At 33.1% G+C, this 19,694-nt stretch overlaps 1 protein-coding gene across 2 annotated transcripts in view; it reads right to left on the bottom strand.

The window, feature by feature from the left end:
* The window catches only part of LOC126880408 (probable ATP-dependent RNA helicase spindle-E), a 383,599-nt gene that overhangs the window by 25,634 nt on the left and 338,271 nt on the right, over positions 1 to 19,694 (bottom strand). For both annotated transcript variants that reach the window (XM_050644249.1, XM_050644250.1), the window contains exon 18: positions 11,216 to 11,490. In XM_050644249.1, coding sequence (XP_050500206.1) covers positions 11,216 to 11,490 — 275 coding nt within the window. The remainder of the gene's footprint in view (positions 1 to 11,215; positions 11,491 to 19,694) is intronic.

Below are 19,694 nucleotides of genomic sequence, written 5' to 3'. Positions count from 1 at the left end.
AACACCACTCTGTGGTTGCTTTCTCTTTCGGCTCTTATTGTTTTTAATATATTGTTATATATTTTAATATATTGGTGTTATTCCTTTCTTTTTTATGTATCTGGCTATTTTTGTTGTTATCTTGCCTTTATATGTGATAGAGCAGAAGGTACTGGGTTCTTTCTGTGGTGGTGGATAGACTAATTTAAAGGCTTTCTTATGGAGTTTTTGGTTTAAAATTTTGTAATTGTTTGTTCGTTATAGCTATTGTTTACTGCTATTTGCTTAATGATGTTCAGTTCTATCTCGAAGTTATTTTTTGACATGGGAATTTCTCTCAGTCTATGTATCATGCTATGGTAGGCTGCTAATTTGGTTGTGTAGGATGGGATGATGAATTGTGTATAGTTGTGTCAGTATGTGTAGGTTTATGATATACGGAGAACTCATGTTTGTTGTGTAGTCTGGTAATTGCTACATCTAGAAAGTTTATGGACTTATTCTGTTCTGTTTCTGTTGTAACCTCAATATTACTATGAAGTGAATTAATGTATGGAAATTGGTCAAGATGTCTGTTAGTTCCTGTAAAGCATACTAGTATATCATCCACGTATCTCCTACAATATAAGAACTGTTTAAATACGGGATGTTTAGAAATTGTTGTTTCAAGCTGGTTCATATAGTCTTGATTTATGCAAATTTCAAGAAGGTGTAAAATTTCAGATGCAATGATCGGATTTGTACTATTATGGTCTAAAAGATTTTTAACTATCAGAACAAAAGTTTCTGGAGAAGGAAAACTAGGAAACATATTTTTACGTCAAATGAAATTAGTCTGGAGTTGTTGGGTAATTGAAAGTGTTGTATTTTATTAACTAGTTTAAGTGTATTTTTTACAGTGAATTTAGGTGAAAATTTAGTATATTCTACAATAATATCTAACAGTTTTTTGAAAGTTTGTATGACGGAGCTATATAAAAAGAAACTACAGACCTTATTGAGTGGTCAGGTTTGTGTAGTTTTATAAAACAGTATAATTTAGGAGGTTGTGGGTTCATAATATTAAGGTATTTCTGTTCTGTTGGATTTTCTTTTCTGGTAGTTTCTTTTTTTACAGCTCCGTCATACAAACCTTCAAAAAAACTGCTAGATATTATTGTAGAATACACTAAATCTTCACCTAAATTCACCGTAAAAATACACTAGAACCAGTTAATAAAATACAACATTTTCAATTACCCAACAACTCCAGACTAATTTCACTTGACGTAAAAAATCTTGTTCCTAGTGTTCCTCCTACAGAAACTTTTGTGCTAGTTAAAAATCTTTTAGACCATAATAGTACAAGTCTGATTATTGCATCTGAAACTTTACACCTTCTTGAAATTTGCATAAATCAAGACTATTTTGAATTTAATAATCAAATATAAACAAACAACAGGGCAGGACTTATTATGGGTAATCCTCTAAGCCCATTGCTATCAGATATATTTATGAACCAGCTTGAAACAAGAATTTTTAAACATCCCGTATTTAAACAGTTCTTATATTGGTGGAGATACGTGGATGATATACTAGTATGCTTTACAGGAACTAACAGACAAATTGACCAATTTCTATCATACATTAATTCACTTCATAGTAATATTGAGTTTACAATAGAAACAGAACAGAATAAGTCCATGAACTTTCTAGATGTAACAATTACCAGACTACACAACAAACATGAGTTCTCCGTATATCATAAACCCACCTATACTGACACAACTGTAAATTCACTGTAAAAAATACACTTAAACTAGTTAATAAAATACAACATTTTCAATTACCCAACAACTCCAGACTAATTTCACTTGACGTAAAAAATCTTGTTCCTAGTGTTCCTCCTACAGAAACTTTTGTGCTAGTTAAAAATCTTTTAGACCATAATAGTACAAGTCTGATTATTGCATCTGAAACTTTACACCTTCTTGAAATTTGCATAAATCAAGACTATTTTGAATTTAATAATCAAATATAAACAAACAACAGGGCAGGACTTATTATGGGTAATCCTCTAAGCCCATTGCTATCAGATATATTTATGAACCAGCTTGAAACAAGAATTTTTAAACATCCCGTATTTAAACAGTTCTTATATTGGTGGAGATACGTGGATGATATACTAGTATGCTTTACAGGAACTAACAGACAAATTGACCAATTTCTATCATACATTAATTCACTTCATAGTAATATTGAGTTTACAATAGAAACAGAACAGAATAAGTCCATGAACTTTCTAGATGTAACAATTACCAGACTACACAACAAACATGAGTTCTCCGTATATCATAAACCCACCTATACTGACACAACTATACACAATTCATCATCCCTTCCTACACAAGACAAATTAGCATACCATAGCATGATACATAGACTGACAGAAATCCCCATGTCCAAAAATAACTTCGAGATAGAACTGAACATCATTAAGCAAATAGCAGTAAACAATGGCTATAACGAACAACCAATTAACAAAATTTTAAACCAAAAACTCCATAAGAAAGCCCGTAAATTAGTCTATCCACCACCACAGAAAGAACCCAGTACCTTCTGCGCTATCACATATACGTGCAAGATAACAACAAAAATAGCCAGATACATAAAAAAGAAAGGAATAACACCAGCTTTCAGAACTAACAACCACTTAAGCAAATATATTAAAAACAATAAGAGCCGAAAGAGAAAGCAACTACAGAGGTGTTTACAAACTAACTTGTGGTGACTATCCGAAAACTTACATCGGTCAAACTGGCAGAACCTTTGACAAACGGATAGCAGAACACAAAAGGGCTTACAACAACAGAAAAACAGATTCTACATACGCACTTCACCTTCTAGACCATAATCATTCTTTTCATTAACAGTTTCAAATTCTTCATATTCAAAATAAAGGCCTTAAGCTATCTTTATTAGAATCAGATTAATAAATTGAAAAATACAGATATAATTCTGAATGACCAACTCGAGACAAACGTCTCCCCACTCCTCAACCTCTTCAGTTAGACTTTAAAATGCAAACACATAGTAAACTAAATCACTTGAGAAAGGCACTCTGCCGAAACAGCTGTAGTCACATAGTTATAATAAATTTTGTGGAAGTATAGAAAACAAAAGTTTTCAGTGTTTTATTGTTAGATAAAATGAACTTCCATCAAGTAACAGACGAATCCAACAATTATTCAATTATTCATTTATAGGCTATTACAATTTTTTACAAATTAAGAGCGTAGGCGCAAAATTTCCTGCCAATGCTTTTTAAACGCATTCATTTTTTTTTTCGAATCCATAGTGAGCGCTCACAGCGAGACATGCATAATTTTAAATGCGAGCGTTCACGAAAATGAAGAGTACGATACTTTGCTCTAGGCTAGGATACGATGCAATGGTCTCCGATATGAACGCACCGTAAGAAAATTAATAATAAGTAATTAATAGTAAGTAATAGCAGAATGAAAGATTACATTATTACCGAGGGCAGCAAGTCCCTAAAAACTTCTATAATGTTTATTTTAATAAGTTACAGGGATGAAAAAGAAGAAAATTTAGTGATTTTTAACTTCAAATAACTTCAAATAGACATACGATCAGATCACAATCCAGTAGGCACCAAAATTAGGCTCGAATTAAAAATAATAAAACGAAAAACAACATATGTAAAAATCGATACAAGTAAACTAAGAAAACCACTTATAAAACAACGCCTGACAGATGAAATCAATAAACGATTAATGAATGTTAAAGAACAAGCAAAATACTGAAAAGGAGACAAAATGGTTATTAATAGAGACAGAAATAGATAAAAGTCAAAAAGAAATTCTGGCCCCAACTAGATACAAAAAGAAACAATGGATGACGGAAGAAATATTAGATTTAATGGAAGAAAGACGTTAACATAAAAACAAAGATAGTCAGATGTACAAAAATGTGGATAAAAAAATAAAATCCAAAATTAAACAGGCAAAAGAACAATGGTTAAAACCAGAAAAGACATGATAAAGATTTTACACACATAAGTTTTAACACACATAAAAAAAATAAAAGAATTAACTCAGAACAACAGAAAAAGAAAATCGGGAATGCTAAAAGATACAAATGGGAAACTTGTCTTGAATACTAAAGAAAAATTAAAGAGATGGACAGAATACACAAATAAATTGTTCAAAGACAATAGAACAGAGCAGGAGGAAGTAGAAGTAGAAGATGATTTTAAGGATATTAAAAGAGGAAATTAAATCGGCATTAAAAAACAGCAAAAATGGTAAAGCAGTAGGTCCAGACCAAATCCCAGTAGAAAGCTTAAAATGCATAAATGATGAAACCTTAAACATTATCGTAGACTTGTTTAAGGGCACCCGAAGTCCCATTTAACCACAATGTTAACATTATGTCACATATCTCTGTGACCAAAGCACTTAGAGTCCTAATTCTTTTTTTATTTTGAAACTACATGTACTTTTTAGTGCCGCGTAGATTTCTGTAAAGTTAGGATGAAAGAAGCATTTATTTTAAAACTTTTTAAAATACTCGTGCAAAAAAACCCAAAAAAGTTTAGATTTTAATTTTTATCTTACTTATTTTTGTACCGTTTTCAATAAAACTTTACGCGGCACTTGATATTATCTATATACATCTACTGTAAAAATTTGGACCTTCTATCATCTAAGGATCCAAAGATATTTGACATAAAAAATTAAAAACCTAGTATATGGGAAATGCAAAAACATAAAACACTCAATCATGAATTCAATCATGAATATTTTCTACTATAATGTGTTATATATCGTTGGAAAGAGAAGATTTCAGAGAATAATTTTCAATCATCATTCTCTTTGCCTTATCCCTATGCGAGGTCGGCTTCCCTAATTGCATTTCTCCACACAACTCTATCTTGGGTCATAGCAATGTTAATCCCCTTTACCAACATGCCCTGCCTTATCGTCTCCCCCCAGGTCTTCTTTGGTCTCCCAGGTCCTCCCCTACTCCTTCCAGGAATCTGCACTTCAGCTATTCTTCGTATTGAGTGATTAACGTCTCGACGTTGAACATGACCAAACCATCTTAACCTATGCGCTCTCATTTTGGCATCAATTGGTGCCACACCTAGTCTTCCCCTAATATACTCATTTCTAATTTTATCCTTCTTTGTCACTCCACTCATCCATCTAAGCATTCTCATTTCCGCCACATGCATTCATTGTTCCTCTTTCTTTTTCAATGCCCAACATTCAGTTCCGTGCATCACAGCCGGTCTTATGGCTATTTTATAGAATTTTCCCTTCAGCTTCATTCGAATTTCTCTGTCACACAACACACCACTCGCTTCTTTCCACTTCATCCATCCAGCCGTAATTCTACTGCATGCATCTCCATCTATTTCTACATTACTCTGTAATACCCATCCTAGGTACTTAAAACTATTGCTTTTCACAATCATTTCACCATCCAAAGATACCATTTTATTTGTAGTAACTCCATCTTTAAATGAACATTCCAAATACTCTGTTTTTGTCCTACTAAGTTTTAAACCTTTTTCCTCCAGAGCTTGTCTCCACTGTTCCAGTTTTTGTTCTAAGTCTCTTTCACTATTTCCTATTAACACTACATCATCAGCATATATTAAGCACCATGGAATACTACTCTGTAGTTTCGCTGTTATCTGGTCCAAAACTAATGAGAATAAATAAGGACTAAGCACCGAGCCTTGGTGCAATCCTACTTTCACCAGAATAATTTTCAATCATAACCCAAAAAAACTTAAAAAATTAAATTTTCGGACCTTGAGTGCCCTTAAGACAGTGTACAGAACAGGAAACATACCAAAACAATGGTTACTCTTCACCTTTTGTGCTATCCCTAAAAATACAAACGCTAATAGGTCTGGATCTCGCGTATGAAAAAAAAGTTGATTAATAGCAAGCTGAAAATTTGTTAATAGCTTAAAGGTGTCTAGTCGGATAAACTTTGATATATGGGAACACTGGAACAGGGGCAGTTTTAATTGTGGAACAGGTTAAAAATTTGGAACGGTCAGACCACGAAAACGTTATTCAGACGTCAGACAATATTATTAATAAGTCACATTCTCAAATTATTCTTGAAAACAATACATGGTCGTATAAATAAAAACTGGAAGAAGAAATAGATTATAGTCAGTTTGGGTTCAGAAAAGGACTAGGAACCAGATAGGCGTTATTTGCTTTTAGTGTGTTGGCTCAAAGATGCATGGATATGAATGGGGATGTGCATGTTTGATACGTTGATTTTGAGAAATCATTTGACAAAGTAAGACATGAAAAATTAGTCCAAATTCTAAAGACAAAAAACATAGGTAAAAGGGACTTACAGATAATAACAAACCTTTACCGGAATCAAAGAGCACAAATTGTAATATATAACGAATCCAGTCCAGAAATTGAAATCAGGAGAGCAGTTATCAGAGATGTATTATTGTCTCCGTTACTCCTTAATGTCTATGGTAAAGCCATTTTTAAAGAAGCATTACTAACTCAAAGTGAAGGAATGATAATTAACGGAAGATATATTAAGAACATAAGATATGCAGATGACACCGTGATTATAACAAGCTCTGCTGAACAACTTCAATTACTGCTAAACAAAACAAGCAGTTTCAGTGAAAAATATGGACTAAAAATTAATATAAAAAAGACCAAATACATGATAATAACAAAGAAAACAAATATTCAAACAAAAATACATTTGTGAAACGTACCGATAGAAAGGGTTGATAAATACAAATACCTAGGAACCTGGATTTAAGAGAAAATGATCAAATATCAGAAATCAGGACAGTGGCAGCTCGTGAGCTCAGTATGCGGGTAGGCGACATGTATCCACAAATTCTATTTTTTCTAACTTCATCATTATATAACTTATTAGATAAAGAAATATGTCCAGCTAAAGCACTGTCAATAGGTTGATTATTTTTTCTAACCGTTTTAAACCTAAGCAATTGTTTAAATGTTCTTTCGAAGATTCATGTTTTTTGACACTAGCTAATAAATTTTATCTGAATATCCCTGACTCCCCAAACATTATTTTGCTTCAAATTTGAGAGCAACAGACAAGGCCAACAAAAAAGTGAGTTTTAAAATAACTTCCGCTTAACCATTTATGGTTTTCATATCATATTGTTTTAAACGATCTCGAAAATGGTCGATTGTCTTTCTTCTTATCTGTTGATGACATTTTTAAATTTGGTAAAGGCCGACCCATTGAAATAATTTATAATCTTTCTTGATTTTGGCGCCTTGAAAAAGGCGTCTCGATCAAACTGCAGATTATATCGTTTAAAATATTCATTTTATTTTACTAGTTATTATTATACTACTTATAGTATATTATACTACTATACAGGGTGATTGATTAGTGTGAGGAAGCTCAGTAGATCTGTTATAGTAATAATTACAAAAAAGGTTATTAAAAAAAATTGTTGGCAGCTTTAAACTCCACATTTTAAAATTAGTTACAATCTTACAGGGTGTTCCATAAGATGGTGGCGGACCAAACTTATGTTTTTTTAAATGGAACACCCTGTATTTTATTTTAAATTTGAAATATGCTTCACTTCCACATCGTAACAATGTAAGTTTTATTATGTTATACGGGGTATTTAAAAAGTTATAACCAATATTACCTGAAAATCGTATCAAGTTTAACTCCCTGTATAATTAAAAAGGAGTATAGGAACATTGATCTATTGCAACCATAGTTTTTTGATAATTGTTAAAAATTATAAAACATATTTGTTTTCATAATATTCATTAAATCAAATACAGGGTAAATCAAAATGCAAGTACATTATTTTCTTGGTAATTTTAAATAGAACACCCTGTATTTTATATCACTATCGAAAATTACTAATGTCGTACTTCAAATTTTATGAAGTACTCCCTATACCTAAAGTTATCAGTTTTCTAGATATTTTTATTTTTCCATCAAAGTATTAATTTGGTAGATACTTTAACGTTTACCAATAATTATTGTGAGTTGGCCATGATTGATTTATCACATCTACAGATTTGTCAATTCAGTAACGAAATAACGACACAGAAAAGAAAACAATTTATTTCAAACAAAATTTATAAAAAATAAACGACGGAAAATTAAAAAAATAACAACACAGAAAAATAAAAAACAACAGTAATTTTAACTTATCTTACTTAAGTAAGGTGTTCAAAATGACCTCCCAAAACATCTATGCATACTTGAAAGCGGTCATTGAAAGAGTTGCTCACATTACTAAGTATTTGTAAAGAAATATTTTGAAATGCAATTCGGATTCTATTTTTCATATCATCCCTTGTTGTTGGAGGTATTTTATATACTTCGTTCTTAACGTAACCCCAAAAAAATAAGTCCATTTTATTGAAGTCTGGTGACCTTGAGGCCCACCTTACCGGGTCCATCCCTTCCGCTCCATCTTTTACCAAACTGATCATTAAGTTCACCACGTACTAATTCGTTGTGGTGCGCAGGAGCACCGTCATGTAGAAACCACATTTGTTCACGTATATTAAGTGGAACTTCTTCTAATAGTATCGGTAACTGATTTACGATAAAATCTAAATAAATCTCACCATTTATCTTCAAAAAAATATGGTCCTACTACATGGTTACCGACGATACCTCTCCACACATTTAGAGACCATCTTGTTTGACTATGTGTTACTATGTGGTATGGATTACTTGTTGAATAGTAGTGAAAGTTATGCCTCTTAACAGAACCGTTTCGATGGAATGTAGCTTCATCACCAAATAGTACATAATCAAAAAAATCTCTGCTCATTAATTTTTTCTAAGGCCCATTCGTAAAATACTATTCGTTTCTGAAAATCATCATTATTTAATTCTTGGTGCTTTTGAATATGATAAGGGTGCATCTTGTTTTTAGATAGAATGTTTTGAACAGAGTAGTAACTAAGTTCTTGTTCATTGGAAATACTCCTTATACTTGTGTGTGGGTTTTCTGTAACTGCCATCAACACACTCATTTCGTTTTCCTCTGTCACACTAGTTTTTGTTCGTTCATGTTTTTCATAATTCACTGAACCAGTGCGGTTAAATCGATCTTTTAATTTTTCAAATGTATCTTGTCTAGGTTGCCGCCTATCTGGAAACCGTTCTTGATCAATTCTAGCTGATAGTAATGAATGTTTATTGCATTCCCCCAAAATCCAGATCATATCTACCATTTCATCAGTAGTAAAATTCATTATTGCTAATTTAAATTGAATGAATTATTGAATTACTAAATAATAATTGTTGCTAATTTACGGTGTACCCCAATACTGAATTAATAAACAATAATGTCAAACTGTCAGTTTCTGGCAAATCAATCATGGCTAACTCACAATAATTATTGGTAAACGTTAAAATATCTACCAAATTAATAGTTTGATGGAAAAATAAAAATATCTAGAAAACTGATAACTTTAGGTATAGGGAGTACTTCATAAAATTTGAAGTACGATAGTAGTACTTTTCGATAGAGATATAAAATACAGGGTGGTCTATTTAAAATTACCAAGAAAATAATGTACTTGCATTTTGACTTACCCTGTATTTGATTTAACGAATATTATGAAAACAAATATGTTTTATAATTTTTAACAATTATCAAAAAACTATGGTTGCAATAGATCAATGTTCCTATACTCCTTTTTAATTATACAGGGAGTTAAACTTGATACGATTTTCAGGTAATATTGGTTAAAACTTTTTAAATACCCGGTATAACATAATAAAACTTTACATTGTTGTGATGCATAAGTGAAGCAGATTTCAAATTTAAAATAAAATACAGGGTGTTCCATTTAAAAAAACATAATTTTGGTCTGCCACCATCTTATGGAACACCCTGTAAGATTGTAACTAATTTTAAAATGTGGAGTTTAAAGTTGCCTACAATTTTTGTCAATAACTTTTTTTTGTAATTTTTACTATAACAGATCTACTGAGCTTCCTCACACTAATCAATCACCCTGTATATTATATTATACTACTATAAATTGACAAGTTAACCTCGCTTTAAATTTTAAATATCTATATAATCAAATGTAACAAAGAAAATTCGTCATTTTAACTTTAATTAAATATCAAAATTGTATTGAAACACAATAAAAATAAAATATAATCGACTGATAAATTTTATTCGACAAATAACTATGCACAGATTTATTTGTTGTTGGTGAATTATTACTAAATTAACATACCCTTCAATAGACCTATCTTAATTTTGCCTGTTTATTATTCACTTTTCACTTACAACTTACTAACAGCACAAATCAAAAAACAATTTAAAATAGTTTCACAACACAAAAGAGAATCAACTGAGATGTGAGCGATTCTGTTTTGTTGAAGGCCTGTAGGCTACAAAATCTGGTGCCTAACTTTCTAAAAAATTCGTGGAAATTATGGCCCAGTACCGCCTAAACTTAAGGGCTTTAGCTGGCGTAAAGAGCAAGATGGCACATCAATTCTGTTGCATCGTTGTTCTATTCTAGGCGCCGTTTAAAAGTGACTTACCAATGAATATAGAATCTTAATACTACTACTACAAGGGGCGTACAATAATTACAATTTCGGAGAGAAATTAAAAAGTAGTTTTTTTTTATTGTAGGTATCGTGTTAAAATTTAACAATTTTGAAATAAGTAATTTATATTAATAATTTATATTATTGTACATTTGAACAGGCTAGGCAGTGCCTACCTTGCCTACCCCGACGGGCCGCTCTTGAATCAGGACCTTGACAGAAATAGCAAGAAGTGCGTTTGTAAAAATGAAAACAATTATCTGCAACAAAGGCGTTAGATTAGAACTGAGAGTAAGAACTTTGAGATGCTACGTGTTCTCGATACTGCAATATGGACTTAGTTACAATAGAAAGTTACAATATCTGGCACACGTAATGAAAGGACAACGATATGAAATGCTAAGACTGATAATACAAGGAAAGATAAGAGAAGGAAGGAGTATAGGAAGAAGGAGAGTGTCATGGTTGAAGAATTTAAGGGACTGGTTTAAATGCAGTTCTATAAAACTCTTCAGAGCAGCGGTACATACAGTAAAGATAGTGATGATGATATCCAACCTCCGATTGGGAGGCGGCACTTAAAGAAGATAATTACTTTTTTTTTCTTAAAAAATTTGTATAAATTGTAGGGTACCTGGTGTGTGGATCCTGAGGTGCAGTATCTAACAATACAGTATTAATTGAAGACCCTTCAACATCAATAGTTTTATTATTTGAACTTTCGAGACAACTGTAAACTTTCATTTCTAATGGGCTGTGGGGGCCTTTCAAATATATAGTTTTCCCTCTTGTAGACATCTGTGGCGCATCAAAATCGTCATAACTTTGGACTTTATCAAAACTCAACCTTACAGCTTCTGCCCTTGGATTGTCAGATGCGTATACTTTTTGTCGATTATTGGAGTCATCCTGTAAGGAAAATACATTAATTGATATTTATATAAATCACGTCAACTCCCGTTTATCTGTTGTTTACGATTATCCGCGACTCTGTAAAAGCTTCTTTTAATATTAATGAAAACGTACTATTCTCCTTTTCATGACCATTTTTCAGTGCGTCACAAATTATAGAAAAAAAGGTAAGTCCGTGATAATACACATTTATGACATTTATTCTAACATGACATTTTAGTTAAATCTGACAGTTGTCACATTTTATTTTCAATTTGGAATAAAAACAAATCAATTGTGTCTATTGCATTTATAAAATGGTATTTTCTTTGATTTGTTTAGTCTTATAAATTATACAGATTATATTGATAATATTATTACTTTATTTAATAAATAATTCTTTTTTGATTATGGCGCCATCTATCGACAACTAGAATAATCACCGAACTAGAATAATTACCAAAGTAATCAGCGACGTGCCTTTTTTCTGTCACATACAATTTAATGCGTTAGAGAGAAATCGAAAAACTGTTACGCACTGAAAAATGGTCATAAAAAGGACTATATATGTACTATCTTTACTATTATAAATGAAATAATAAAAATATATGATTTTAACGAACATTGATCTGAGCTACGAGCAGACGAATCTGGCCAAACTTTTTACCGAATGCATCTACCAAGGAAAAACCCCTTCTCAATGGAACATTGCAGTCATTGTTTTATTACACAAGAAAGGTGACATAACAGATCTAAAAAACTACCGTCCTATCAGTTTGTTATCACACAAATATAAACTTTTCACAAAAATTATCAAAAAAGACTGAAGGCTAAGTTAGACTGCTATCAGCCTAGAGAACAAGCTGGATTTAGATCTGGATATAGCACTAACGACCACTTACTGGTAATAAGAAACCTGATAGAGAAGTCTGCAGAATACAACAAACCATTGGTACTGATATTCGTGGACTAAGAGAAAGCATTCGATAACATAAACCAGAAGAAAATGTTAAAAGCATTGACAGAATGCTGAATAGACAATCGCTACACTAACATGATCAAATATGCCTAAAAAAAAGGCAACGGCTAGCGTAAGACTATCTGAACAACAAACAGATAAATTCTATATACAGGAGTACAGCAAGGAGACACCATCTCACCAAAGCTATTCACAACTCTTTTAGAACATACTTTTAAGAAGGCAGATCTGAACAAATATGGTATCAACATAAATGGAGAGAAGCTCAGTCATTTGAGATTAGCAGATGACACCGTCCTTATAGCCGATCGGATAGATACTGCAATAATAATGTTGAACAAATTATATCACGCTTCCTTAGAGGTCGAACTAAAGATTAATATCAACAAGACGCAAATAATGAATCATATAAGGGATCCCTCTCTCTCTCTCTCTCTCTTCATAGTGATATTTTGAAATTATTGACGTAAGTTAAACTTTGTGAATTCTACGATTAATTATTCATTATAGAGTAACATTATGTTGTTTTATATACCATTAGATTGAAAACTTAGTCTTTTGCTAGCAGTTGCCGCTATGGCATCTATGCCATTTCGTTCGTTGCAATTCGTGACTGCACGCCGGGGTTTGTTTTGGTTGGATCATGAAGGGCAGCATATGTGCCTCCTGATGAGAGACTAATAAGTTTCGAAACCGGTAGAGGTGCTTGCTGCACTCTCTGATTGGACTAGAATATGGTGCGACTGTATTTTCGTTTTGCAACGAAATTGAGAATGGTCATTCATTTTTGATTAATTATTCATTAGAGATCTTTTATTGCAGCATAGCTCTGAAGATGGCTTTATAAGGCGAAAGTTCTCAGCTAGGAATTAAATTTTACACACTTCCAAAATACTTTTTTCTTCCCTGTCACTCAGTTGTCATAAGTGAGTACACAACATATCAGTCTTTATGATTCAATAAAATTGTTTTGACTAGGAAAGTTTTGGGGTAGTTCTGATTTCTTTCAACATATAAGGATTTTGGGCTGCTGAATCCGAATATGAGGTTTGCGGACAAAATTTCTTGCCGGAACATTGAAAAAATCGCGAAAAAAGCGAAAATTTTTAGCTTTTTTCTGCTTTTTTGCTTAAATCTCGAAAACTATTAACTTTTAGTAAATGGTCTGTCAACAGAAATTAAAGTACTTAAAATTATCTACAAACTTCACTATTTACTTTTTTTTTCAGACGAACCGTTCGGGCTAAAGTACAAGTTGAAAATTGCCAATTTTTAACGGTCTCTGCAAAACCCACTTTTTACATTCCAAAACTTTATTTTTTATTAGAATGCTGTCATTTGATAAATTTCTCCTAGTTTTCTGTACAAATAATAAATGTTAGTTCATAGCTATGGTATGTCTCTTGTGACAGCTTTCATGAGTCCATTCCGTCCTAATAGACCGGGAATATCTCTGCTTTTCCCTTAGAGCCACAAAGGATCCGGTACAGATGGAGTCACAGTTTCAGTTGGTGTGAACATTTCCTTCGGATCTGTTATCTTGATTTCTGATCAAACTTGAGGTTTTGTCCTTTTAAAATGAATTAGTTGAACAGCTCCCTGACTTCCATAAACCTCAGGCGCGGGTTTCTTTTTTATCCGAGGAATGGATTGCTTAGGAGCTACTGCATGTTTTGGCATGTACGTTAAAATTAGCGTTATCGTACACCTGCTGTGTAAAGCACGGCACGTCATCTTTCTGCAGATCTCCTGCGAATGCTGACACTTCCAGGCGAACAGCTTCTGTATAGGATGAACAAAACCCCAAAGAGGAAACTACATCAACCTATTTTCTTGAGCCGTACTTTTTCTAGAGAAAACGGCCAACCCTGCAAGGAATGGTGAGACCAACTATCTGGGCCTTAGTGCCGGCGCAAATTGAACCTAAGCGAACACAACCTGGCACCGGCGGGACGGGTGACCTGTGTAGTTATTTTTCTAGCGCACCGCATATTGTTCACAACAAAACCCAACCGTTGGCTGTCACTGCAACGAATAGAGGGACGGGCAAAATCAGTGCGGACGTGTAACGGTTACTTTTGATACCGGGTCTCAGTGGTAGATACTGATTACAAAATACTGATGTATCTGTATCTGATGTGTTTCATAGATTATAACAAGGCCTTTGATAAAGTGCGGCATGATAACAACGCATTACATATTTGCATTTTTCTATAGTCAAAACCAGTTTACTGTAATAACTCGCACCTTTGGAGAAACACTGACGTAATTGCAAATTTTTCACAAAAATTTATTTAATCAACATCACGATATTCCTAATATTCGTATTTCTCTAAAGGAACAAAAAAACAAAGAATTATAACTATTCTCCATTTCGCTAGATCAAGTGTACCTGTGTATATCAAAGAATGTCAGATTGTCAGTTGTGCGTGACACAACATTAGTATGCAATGGTAAAATTATGGAATTTTTCGGGGAACAATGAAATAGTTATTTTCTAATTTTTTGAGAAACAATACAATGAGATATTTGCTAATTTCCTTCCCTTTCAGGCACGCGGTTTTTAAGGTGTTGTTTAAGAATAATTCTAATCCTAAAATCCTAATAACTAGGACTGTCGACAATAGATTTCTACTTCCTCTTGTAATTTGCGTCTCATTTTTGGCTTTAAGTACCTTTTAAAACTTTAAATGCCTACGTTTTCTCAACAATTAACAAATTTGCTTTTATGTACCTCAGTGTCCAGAAAGGTGCGAACTTTGCTAAAAACTAATTATTTTATCAGCCGATGCCGATACTATTATTATAAATAACACTGATTGTGATTGGATTGTCGTTGCAAAAACTGCTTACCTATTACATATATTTATATCTCGTCTACATATTTTGTTTTTAAGCATGAACAAGCCCGGTATGATGACACATTTTATTTAAGGGTAATGCGATATTCACAGATATGCATAACGGTTTTTAACAATGAATCATTTTTAATGATAATGTTGTGTAGATTTAAGAAATGAATGATATTTACAAAATTTTTATACCTATAGAAAAGGGATTACGCCATCATTTGTGACATTGTATTTCTAGGCCTGGATCCCGCGTACCAACAAAAAGTTGATTAATAGCAAGCTGAAAATGTGTTAATAGCTTAACGGTGTCTCGTCAGACAAACTTTGATGTACGGGAACACTGAAACTGAAACAGGGGAAGTTTTAATTGTGGAACAGGTTAAAAATTTGGAACGTCATACTACGAAAACGTCCCATGTATTTTGTCGAACAGAACTTCCAGTTGATTTGTTACCCTTTCATTAAACTCCCATGCAAAAATCAGACTGGTATTTATCACCAACTGGGCATTTTAATAAATCCGACAAGAGAACATATCAAATGACAGGAATTATGACAGGTGATAAATAGCAGTCTAATTTTAGCATGAGAGTTTAATGAAAGGGTAAGAAATCAATTGGAAGTTCTGTCCGATAAAATACATGGGAAGTTTTTGTAGTCTGACGTTCCAAATCTTTAACCTGTTCCACAATTAAAACTACCCCTGTTCCAGTGTTCTCATACTTTAAAGTTTGTCCGACTAGACATCGTTACGCTATTAACATATTTTCAGCTTGCTATTAATCAACTTTTTTTGTTACGCGGAATCCGGGCCTATTCGTTTTAAGTAACCTTTTTTTTTCTAATAATGTATTCTTGTAAAGGCATATCTGTTATCGCCGTTTATTTTGTCTACGAGTAGGTACCTAATAAAGTTATTAGAATTTTAATGACAAAGCGGTGTTGGGTTTTGATTATATTGTACTAATATTCCTCATGTAATCCTTATTACTGGTATCATATACACAGGGATAATTCCGAACGAGTTCTATTAGCTTCTCTACGTCCATCTCTAAACCAAAACCACATCAAAAGAATTGAGTCACGCGTCCCACGACACCAGAAAACTGTGTTTCGATGACAAACGTTCGCATGTGTAGACCTGGCACTGTATTTACTGATATAGGATGCGCAGAACTCTCTACGCACCTCTCCGGTGCCAGCTTGTGTTCGCTTAGGTTCAATTTGCGCCGGCACTTACTGCCGCTACAAGACTTTGAGCAAGCGTGTTGCTTATCTGGAAGTGTCAGCAATCGCAGGCGATCCGCAGAAAATTGACCAGCCGTGCTTTACACAACAGGTGTACGAAAACGCTGAGTTTAACCCTTTCTATGCCAGGCCTTAATTTGCATGTTGGTCTCTCAATCCCAAAGGTTTTTTCATGATTAGAGTTCCATTACTTTATATATACGTCGAATATAAATAAACAAATAAATGACCAAAGCATATTTTTAATGAGTTTTTTTGAAACCAACTTAAACGTTTTCTTTTCAAAAGTATACTCATCAGAGAGCAAAACCAACTTGAAAAAATGTAACTAACTTAAAAAAAAAATAATGTAATGTAAATTAACATTAAAAGTTTTCTTTTGTGTGGTACTCCTCAAAACATGACACTACGCAAAGGCCGACTCCGCATCTTGCACACATGTATCTCGATTCGCTTCTTTTTTTTTTCTGGTCTTTTCTGTGGCTACAAACGCTTCACCTTCTAGCAGCTACCTATAAACGTTGCCACCAGTACTACAATATAGCATATATCTAAAATATGTGAACAAATATATACGGCAATGGATCCGCATGACCTGTCTTAGGTGCCAACATTTTAAGGCTTTGGGAACCATAATCTAACATTTTCGGCATATTTCTACGGCATTGGGACACCAATCAGTCTAAAATTTTATAAACAACGCATATTTTCGGCTTTGGTAAATTGAGACCATAACACCTTGAACGTATATATACGGCGGTTGGGAATACAGACCCACTTTTTCAAAAACATATATATGCATCGTTGGGACAGAAAGGGTTAACGTACATACAATCGACGGATACCACACTTTTTACGTCATGGATGGCATTTATTGTATTGCACCAAAACATGCAATAGCTCCTAACCATTAACCAATCCATTCCTCGGCTAAAAACTAAACCCGCACCTGAGGTTTATGGAAGTCAGAGAGCTGTTCAACTAATACATTTTGAAAGGACAAAACCTCAAGGTTTATCAGAAATCAAGATCCGAAGGGAATTTTCACACCAACTGAAACTGTGACTCCATTTGTGCCTGATCTTCTGTGGCTCTAAGGGAAAAGCAGAGTCATTCTCGGTATTTTAGGATGGAATGGATTCATGGAAGCTGTGAGAAGAGACATACCATATTCATATTATGAACTAACATTTATTATTTGTACAGAAAACTAGGAGAAATTTATCAAATGACAGCATTCTAATAAAAAATAAAGTTTTGGAATGTAAAAAGTGGGTTTCGCCAGGACCGTTAAAAATTGGCAATTTTCAACTTGCACTTTAGACCGAACGGTTCGTCTGAAAAAAAAAAAGTAAATAGTGATATTTGTAGATCATTTTAAGTTCTTTAATTTCTGTTGACAGACCATTTACTAAAAGTTAATAGTTTTTGAGATTTGAGCAAAAAAGCGGAAAAAAGTTGAAATTTTTCGATTTTTTCAATGTTCCGGCAAGAAATTTTGTCCGCAAACATCATTTTCGGATTCAACAGCCCAAAATCCATATATAATGAAAGAAATCAGAACTACCCCAAAACTTTCCCACTAGGGAGCTCGTAGAGTACACATTCACTGAATCATTACAATAATTAAAAATAATGTATTTAAATTAATAATTGTACTTATACGAGGGTTTTTCTAAATTTATACAGTATGTCAATTTGAAATGTTGCCACCCTCTACAATTTGGTCCCTATAGAAAATCTAAAAATATCAAAAACACGTCAAATTTATTTGTGAGGGGGACATTTTGTAGATGAGTTTTCAACTAAAATACATCAATGGGCGAACCCAACCGCCAAAATCTTTAATGGAAAGGGGGGTTGAGTGATACCTCACTTTAAAGGTAACTACCTTTTTAAAAATGCCACATACACTATATTTTTTTCAGTACTTTTGGAAAAATCAAGTTAAATAGTATAGTCCACTCAGTATAGAATTTGACCTTGCATGCTCGATTTTTCTAATATTTAGGGGGTCAATAGTAGTGTATTGATTAGTCATCTTGATATTAAAAGAAAACCAATATGGCGGATTTTGCTCAATCTCTACACCATTTTCAACTTTTCGACATCTAAGAGTTGAAAGTGGCGGAGATATTGAGCAAAAACGGTTCTCCTTTAAAATCAAGTTTACACTACTATTGACTCCCCTAAATATTAGAAAATTCTAACCCTAGCTGGGCAGCTCGGCATGCAAGGTCAAATTCTATCCCGACTGGACTATACTGTTTTACTTGATTTTTCCAAAAGTACTGAAAAAAATATAGTGTATGTGGTATTTTTGAAAAGGTTTAAACACTTCTCATTTTAAAAACTTCTAAAATGAGGTATCACTCAACCCCCTTTCCATTAAAGATTTTGGGGGTTGTGTCCGCCCACGCTAGAGGGTTATTTAATTTAGTTTTTTCTCTCTTTCTTTATGGCCTTGGCATAGCCAATTAGCCATTAATTTAGTTGAAAACTGGTCTACAAAATATCCCCCTCAAAAATAAATTTGATGTGTTTTTGCATATTTTTAGATTTTCTCTAGGGACCAAATTATGGAGGGTGGCAACTTTTCAAATTGACCCACTGTATATGCCATATAGTAAGTAGGGGAGTGCATATAGATTTTCACTTCGGAAAAAATCAAACAAGATAGAACTTTTTGTAATTTCATTAAGAAATGTTTAATAAACAACATATCAAAAAGTTCTACTCGAGAAGTGGGTGCTTCATTTTTTATCAAACAAATGAACTACGAAATTAGATGTTTTTTAATAACTCCGAAAATATAAATTTAAGAAAAAAACTGACTTGACCATTGAAAAATTCAGAAAATTTTCAAAAAAAAACCTTACATAAAGAATTTTCTAAAATTAAATCTGTATCTTCTATAATTTTTTATTTATAACGCTAAAGTCACCCTTCTCACAAACATTGGCGCACTGTAAACTAACGTACGGCGAAGTGCACGGTTGAGTTATTTTAATGTAATTCTTTAACTAATGAATCAAATGAAATTTTACAAATTGACCATGAAAGAAGAATAATTAAGCTATCTTATGGTTATAATAGAAAGAAATAAAATGTATGGGCATAAGTACGGTGTGGGCGGAAAGTGA

This window comes from Diabrotica virgifera, chromosome 2 (genome assembly GCF_917563875.1).
Source record: "Diabrotica virgifera virgifera chromosome 2, PGI_DIABVI_V3a".
Lineage (NCBI taxonomy): Eukaryota > Metazoa > Arthropoda > Insecta > Coleoptera > Chrysomelidae > Diabrotica > Diabrotica virgifera.
Note: the sequence above shows the minus strand (reverse complement) of the source record. Positions and strands in the feature narration are given on the sequence as shown.